The 7,913-nt window shown below is 38.0% G+C and overlaps 1 protein-coding gene across 1 annotated transcript; it reads right to left on the bottom strand.

Moving 5' to 3' along the window:
• Positions 1–3,829: 3,829 nt before the first annotated feature.
• On the bottom strand, positions 3,830–7,834 carry LOC113729192 (scarecrow-like protein 14). The gene is made up of 2 exons (XM_027253516.2): positions 7,545–7,834; positions 3,830–6,724 (listed from the first exon to the last, which is right to left on the bottom strand). Exon 2 carries the CDS (start codon positions 6,701–6,703, stop codon positions 4,472–4,474), a length of 2,232 nt encoding a protein of 743 aa, XP_027109317.2. The 5' UTR covers positions 6,704–6,724; positions 7,545–7,834; the 3' UTR covers positions 3,830–4,471.
• Between the last annotated feature and the right edge of the window lie 79 nt (positions 7,835–7,913).

Raw genomic sequence — 7,913 nt, 5'->3', positions numbered from 1 at the left:
GTCACAGATAGGAATGAAAGATTTGATGGACATCCCGCGCCTGCGGGACAAAAGAGTAAAAAGCCTAAAAGGAGTAAAAGCTCACCACCAAAGAAAGCCTTGCAAGATGCAGCCAGGCTCCATAGTAATGGAGCATTTGTCCCACTCAGAACACTTGGAAACTGTGTACTAGTAAATAGAGATTAGCTAATAACAACTAGTTTTCTGTGTAAATACAAATAGTACACATATGGCACTTTGCCACCGCTAACACGTGCAAATCACGTGCTCATTCTCAATAAACTTGCATGAAAATTTTTGAGTTGCCTAGCTGCATGGACCTCATGAAAATTACTTCAACAATCGGGATCAAGTAACGTTACCAGTTTAGACTTTTTAAACTGCCTGTTCAGGGCAAAAAGCTTCAATATATATATATATATATTTATGTTTTAAAGAAGTACTGGTATTTTTAATACGAGCTGTGGCTCCAAGCAATCTGCATAGACAAATTGACAACTTAATCAAGAAAAAAGTTACATGCGCATACTTAGTTTCATTGTAGCAAGGTAGTCTAAGGCCAATGCCCACTAAAAGAACATATACAGATACACACACACACTGTTCTTCTCATGCATCCACCAGAGAGAGAGTTCTTAATTTGCAGGTACTCAGCAAGAGGAAGCACTACTGATATTCTTGCCTTTCCATCCCTGAATAATCCATCCATGAAGCAATTGGTCTTGATACTTGGTCTCGGACGATCCATTTGGTTTGGCTGTTCAACATCAAGAACACAGCACTCTTCTAGCCCCTTGGAATCAACATAAAGCAATACTCTGTCAAGTCATTCTGATAATTCAACCTCTTCCTTATAACGCTGCACGCTGCTTGTTGCTTCTTCCAACGCATGAATCGCTATCATCATGATATTGATGCTTCCTTCCCCTTCAATCCTTTCTTTATCCAACTTCTCCGTGTCATCAATTTTCCCCTTGGCCACGAGCTTCACATTCTCCAAGATTTGATGGTAACTCGTCCAAACCGATAACCAATTGTTCCCCATTTGGAAGAAAGCAATCCCATCATCAAGTCCACAGATTGTCCATAACTAGCTTAACCTTCTTATAAAACCAATATCAAAGCTCAAGAATTGAATCATCAACCCCAAGCGCAAAATAGGAAGATTAGGTTTAATCAATGATCCCAGCATATTAATGAAGTTGTTTTACATCATAATCCAGATATTTGCAACCGTCACAGTGACAATCTAACCTTCTTTCAGTCATTCTCCAGCACACTATCAGTTTTTAGTTTCAACCCTCCGAGCTGATGGTATTCTGGTGCGTCGTTTCACTCTTAAAATTTGAAGAACAGAAGAAAGGAAAAGAAAGAATTGCAGCAAGGTTCCACAACCAGATAAAGAAAACGGGGGGAATAAAAACAAAGTTATTAATCGGAACCGTCAAAACGACACATCACATGTAAAAATAACCGTCAAGCAACAAATGACAAGTAAGCTCCGGAACATCAAGACTTGCAGGTAAAGTCATGTTTTCTTCTTCATACCTTGTTTGGCAACCAATTTCTATTTTCTAAATGTTGTAAAACTGCACAAAATGTGGAAATCTAGGGAGTTGATTGGTTATTGCTATCTGTTTTTCAATTTAGTTTTTCGTACAGACCTGTTCCACCACACATTCATGTGACGAAACACAAAACTTCAGATTAGTGATGGTTTGGTATATTATAATCCGGACTAGATTGTTCCAAGATAAATGCAGACCGTCTTAAACACCAGATTGATTAAAAGAAACATAAAAAAAGAAAGTCATTATTGTTGGCAAATTTATTACCTAATTTTGATTGGATGCCCCGTGATGATGGAGCTACGCCCCAAATCTCCATAAGGAAACAGAAAGCGATGATGAAAAATTTGCTGCTATAAGAAAAATTAAAAAAAAAATTGTTATTTGCACTTCATTTTTTATTATTTACACCCCCACCATTTGTTTTATCACATAATCTAATAAATGAAAACTAGATGATTAAAATGATAGTAGAAGTGTGATTGAACAAAAATAAAAGTGCAAATAACATTTTTCAATGCTTAATATGTTTTAGTGGCCCTTCCGCTAAATATTTAACGCATATGGTAGAGTCCGCCTTGATAACGAATTCGGTTTGTCAAAATGTGGCATGGGAATAGACTATTCGAATCAGGGGCGTAATTTGTTTTTCCTGCCCTTTGAGTAATTCCAAAGCGCGTTCTCCACGGAACCTTAGAACAAAGATCTTAGGCTCTGTTTGATAACACTGAACCTGAATTCTGAATTCTGAATACTGAAATAATTAATTTGCTGAATTTTAAGCACTGAAAAGAGATATATGAATGTCTGAATCTTAATGCTGAATCTATTTATACCGTTTGATAAATATTCATAACTTAATGCTTAATAAGCTAAATTGTACAATTTTACCCTTCTATCTTTTAATCCAAAAAGGAAATAGAACCTATGATTTAATTAACTTAAAATTGTTAGGTATGAAAATGACAATGATTGTGAAGAGCAATGTATACAATGACAATGTTTCTTTGTGTGGAAAAAAGGTATGGTTTCATCGTTTTGAGAATGGGAAAACGAGCTTTTAATACTCCAAAAGCACGTTCAATTACATTTCTCAATCTTGCATGTGCTTGGTTAAAGCGTTCTCCTTTTGATCTTGGACGAGAAGCATTTCGAAAATCAGACAACCAATATCTAATATTTCGATATTGTGTCATAAAGCCACGTGTGTGTGGATAAGTTACATCACATAAATAATATTTATCTGCACAAAAAAAATATATATCAAAATATAAATGTTTGTGGATGAAAATTACTGCAAAAAAATACAATTGTTAAAAAAAATTTTGAATAGAGAATATCAGGTTGTTTTGTTTAATTAGATAAGGATTTTGAATAGGGAATATTAGGTTGTTTAATTAGATAAGAATTTTGAATGTAATTAACAAACAGGGATATATTTGGTAGATAAGATAAAGTAGTTGAAGTAAATCTCGTGATTCTTATCAAATTAAGCATTCAGCTACGATTCTTGTGCTGAAAAAAATACATACAAATTCAGCACCACTTAATAAATTCAGCAGGTGAATTTTTATTTATCAAACACCCATAACATCTGAATGTCTGAATGAATTCAGTTTCAGCACTTTTTTATATTATCAAACAGGCACTTAGCCATTATTATGTTTTTGTCAAAAAGATCTTAGCCATTAAGCTACATCCTTTTCTTTAATAAATATCACGTCAACCGCGAAGTTGCGACAATGTTCAACCATGTGAATTAACTGTATACTTTTCGTCGAGTCTGTTTGGATTGTGAATTATTAGAAATATTTTTACTGTAGCACTTTTTGTGATGTGATGTATGTGAAATAAAAAAATAATTGAAAAGGTAAAAAGGTATATTGAAAATTGTAATGATGATGTAAGCAAATAAATTTGGAAAAATAAAGCTCAATCCAAACATATGTCCATTATCCCAAAATTCTAATAAGTCTCATGGGGACCTAAGTCCTGGTGGAATCCAAACAGCAGTCAGAGACCTTGAAGGGGCCATGTCACAAGGCGTCAAACACTTTGGGAACATGTTCGACAACTGCACCTAAAAAGTCAAACTACACTGGCAACAACAAGCATCAGTTGCCCAGACCAACAACATTGCTCACCGGTCCTACGGAAAGAATCTCCGTGTGAAAAAATCGAAAAGACAAAGAGAGCAGCCCATAAAAGCATCAAGTCAAAAAGAAAAAAACAACCAATCTTCACCTCAGCAAATTGACAAGTACCGAACAAAACACAAGAACATAGTCATCATATTGTAGATAGTTAGGTCATAGCGGTCCATAACAGCAGCCTTTATAAAATAAAACTAGCATTACCTCGTACTGAGGTTTTACAGGGTAAAACTATCATTGCTACGCAAACAGCTAGAGACACTGCCAAGAGAGTGGAGGAGTTTAATCAGCTCTCTACAAACATCTTGACGAGCTAAACTAGAGGGCAAGTTGATGAAATTAAGAAACTGGCGATCCTAATCTGATCTTCAACTTATAATGCTGTCAAAGAATTGCAGCATCCAGTATCAAGCTCAAACTCCGGAAATTTCTGACTCCAGATCTAACTGGCACTTGTATAGCAGATGGGCATGGTGGGAAGCGTGTATTGTCCGTACATAGGAGGAGACTGCCAGCATATAGAGATACTCAGAAACATGCCTGTGCAGGAGACCACAGAATGTGGGTTTTCATGTGCACGTAGTTTCTTTTGTGCATGTGCATGTGTGTGCCTTCGTGTATGTAGGAGAGAGAGACGAAAAAAGAGAGAAGTTGAATCTTGATGACAAGCTTCGAGGTCTTTCGCATTAACATAAAATTCCGGGTGCGCTGAATATCTACATCCAAACAAGGATAATAGGATAGAGTCCTCTATGCAGGTGACCAGCACGAGCTAGAATAGAGAATGCGACCTTTCCAACCTTGCAACATCCAACTACCATCTTCATCAAAAACAAAATCTTTATGGTAACCTCCCTTTACCTTACCCCTCAACTTTTCTAAAAGTTCTTGATTCAAAGGAAGAGGCTTAAATCCAGCTCGTGTATGGCGAACCTGCCATTGCTTGTAAGTCTCAGGCCTCACGACTCTCTCTGCGCCCTCACAAGCAATAATATTTATAGCTTCACGCCCAAAAAACTGTTGCTCAAGATTCATCCTCTGAAGATCTTCACGTGGTAAGGTAGCATCAAAAATATCAAATAATGACGAGTAATGGAAGAGGGCCTCCCTGAATCGAGTTACAAAGAAAGGAGCACTATAGGACCCATTAGTCACAGCATTCACGAAAATATCTGGATTCATCTTCCTGATTAGCCTTAAAACAGCATCCCTTGGACTGTCCACCTTGACTGTCTCATCAAAAAGGTTATTAAATTGAAACAAAGCATTAACAGCAAGCACCTCACCTTCAGCAATATTCAGATCCTCAACTTTAATTGCCTCCCAATTTTGTTCTGCTATGGCTTGATATTCAAACGGCACATGAAATCTCTCACAATACCTTGCTAACCGCCTCCCTGTCTCTTCAACTCTTTCTGATGGCCTGAAACCAGGTTGAGGCCGCTCAATTCCAGTGATGCGGAGCTTGGGAGGCCCACCAGGTCTGGTTGAAAGATGATGAATTAATATTGGCCATTGGAAACCATAAAGGATACCAAAATCTACAATGTGCAGGGTTTTGGCATCTGATGCTTTATGCACGATCATCTTATTGGCAAAAAAAATTGATATTTTCTTGAATGGGCAGGCTGAAAGATAAACCTGGTAAGCCTTCAACTTCTCAGCAGCTGAGATCCTTTTGGATGCTAAGGCCGCATATATCTCAGTTCCAGTGCCCGCCAAACGTGCCTCAAGACCGTTTGCAAATATGCTGGCCAACCTCTGGCACGCATCACCTGAGGGAGATGAGTGCTGCCTAATCTGCTTTAATTGTTCACGTGCGGTCCTTTGATCATCATTCGCAACAGATTGAGCACAGCTAATTAAGAGCGTCCTCAAATCCACAGCTTCACTTTTACTTCCCTGGTTCCTAGAACGAGTTTTGCCACCACCAGTTCCATCTGGAAGTCCATTCTGCTGCCCAGTCTTGTTCGCTTCATCATGTAACTGAGCAGCAGCATGACACCATTTTAGATCAGTGCAAAGAAGCACTCTATCAAACATCTCAGACAATTCAGCCTCTTCATCGTAAACTGCCGATTGCTTGCTGCTCCTCTGCTGTTCTATATCACTTTCCTGTCGATGAAGATGCTTCCTTCCCCTTGAGCCATTAGGAGAATGATCACCGTCATCCTTCTCTTCCTTGACCTTAGACTCCAGAAAAATCTCCTCCGACTTTGGAGGCAATGCATACTTATCCAAGTCAATAATCAATTGATTACCACTTGGTAGAAATTTACTAGCTTCTTCCATCCCCTTCTTGAACTGCAAAATGGACTCACTATCACTAAATATATTCGGAATCGGGTTATTGTATGCAAGAGAGTTCAACTGCCCATTCATATGATTACCGAAGCTGCTCACAGAATTAAACAAAAGATTTGAACTGTTCTCAGAAGACAACGGGAAAGAGTAGTCCAAAGAGTAACTCTGCCCCGCCGCAGATTTATACTCTCCAGGCTCAACAGAACTACTGGAAGTACTGCTGCTGTTTGCACTATGCTCGCTCGCGCTTCCAAACAGGCTGTCCGGGCTCTCTGCGTTTTGGTCAACCCGGTACGGAGATGGAGGATACTTCTGGCCAAGTGCATCATATAAGGATTTCTCAGCAGCTCGTAAAGCCAGAGGATCAGGGAACATGCTGGGCTTCTCCTCCATGTTCTCTTCCAAGAGTATCTGGTTCAGATACCTGAGCACGGGATCTGAGTCACCATCATCTGGAGAATCCACCTCAGAGCTCCCACTTGAGAAAGCAGGAAGATTACCAGTGCCAGGACTGGGTGAGAAAGAAGATGTATCCACGAAATTAAGATCTAAAGCATTGTCACCAAATTTGAAGCCATTCAAAAGATTAGGAGACTCCTCGTAACTTGGTAAAACAATCTCATCCTCGAATTTGAAACCGTTAACAGAATCAGGCAATTGGTTAAACCGTGGATCCATGCTGGCATAACCCTTGAAACCCTGTTTTCAAAATACACAACCAAAAAAATAGTTCGATGAGCAAGTAAGCCCTAATCCTTAATCACAAAATTAGCAACGCGGCCAAATAAATCCTAGCTATCAAATTACCAATAAAAGACTAATAATTAAAAAAATAACAACTAAAGTATTCGCTCAAAGATAGTCCAATCACAAGCATTCAACACTTAATCGCATATTTAATTTTGTACTCCTACGTTAGACTAAATGAAATAGTGAACTAAAAAAGAAATCATTTCTATCACTAGAGCACTAAAATTAAAGCATGGAGGACATCAGATACAAGTCAATAAAATCTCTACCGTTTCAGAAACAAAAAAAAAGATACAAATTCAATAAAATGAAGAAACTAAAATAAGATCAAAGAATTTAAGAGCCATGAATTAAATGACAAATTTAAAATTTAATCGAAATTATACGTGCATATCGAATCTCTAAAATGATTTTCATGAACAAAAAAATTAATTCCCACACATCAATTACCAAAAGCATAAAACATGGCGAACGGAGAAGTAACAGAACCCACCAAAAATTAACACACCGAGAACTACAACTAAGACAAACCCACAAATTTCAGGAACTAAATCAACCAGAAATAATAAAAAGAAAACCCCTAAAACAAACACCAAACTGATCCCCGACTACAAAGACATGATTCTTAAACTATCAAAACATGATGCTAAAAACAAAACAGAAGCCAAAACGTAAAATAAATTTCTCATCTCTTTCTTTCTTGCTTTTTTTTTTTTTATTTTTTATTTGGCGCTCTTATTGATATTTTTCAGGGCAGAGCTGTGCGTACCTGGACAAGGCTTCCAGAGGTGAAAGAGAAAGGAGAGGACCGAATATCAGGGCAGTGGAATGGGCACTTTAAGCTGATTATCTTCAGGAGAAAGAAAGAAAATAAAGAGGGAAAAAGAAAAAGATAGTCTTACTAGAGACTACAACTAAAACTGGAGCTTGTATCCAACTTTCCCTATTTATAGAGATAGGGAAGAGCAGAAAAGTTGAAGAGATAGATTTACCACTACTGTAATCAGAGGAAGATTCGCTGAAGCAGGGGGTGGTCAATGGTGAATGGTGAATGTTTGGGACTGGGAAAGAGAAGCTGTAAACCGGCGGTGATTTTTATAGCGATTTGCAGAAAGGGGGCTTTTTTGGGATATAATAT

Source organism: Coffea arabica, chromosome 1e, assembly GCF_036785885.1.
Source record: "Coffea arabica cultivar ET-39 chromosome 1e, Coffea Arabica ET-39 HiFi, whole genome shotgun sequence".
NCBI lineage: Eukaryota > Viridiplantae > Streptophyta > Magnoliopsida > Gentianales > Rubiaceae > Coffea > Coffea arabica.
The sequence above is the reverse complement of the archived record's forward strand: the minus strand, read 5'-3'. Positions and strand labels throughout refer to the sequence as shown.

Bases quoted from the DNA above. Each gene is read 5' to 3' on its own strand.
- LOC113729192 (XM_027253516.2), bottom strand. From the start codon at position 6,703: ATGGATCCACGGTTTAACCAATTGCCTGATTCTGTTAACGGTTTCAAA.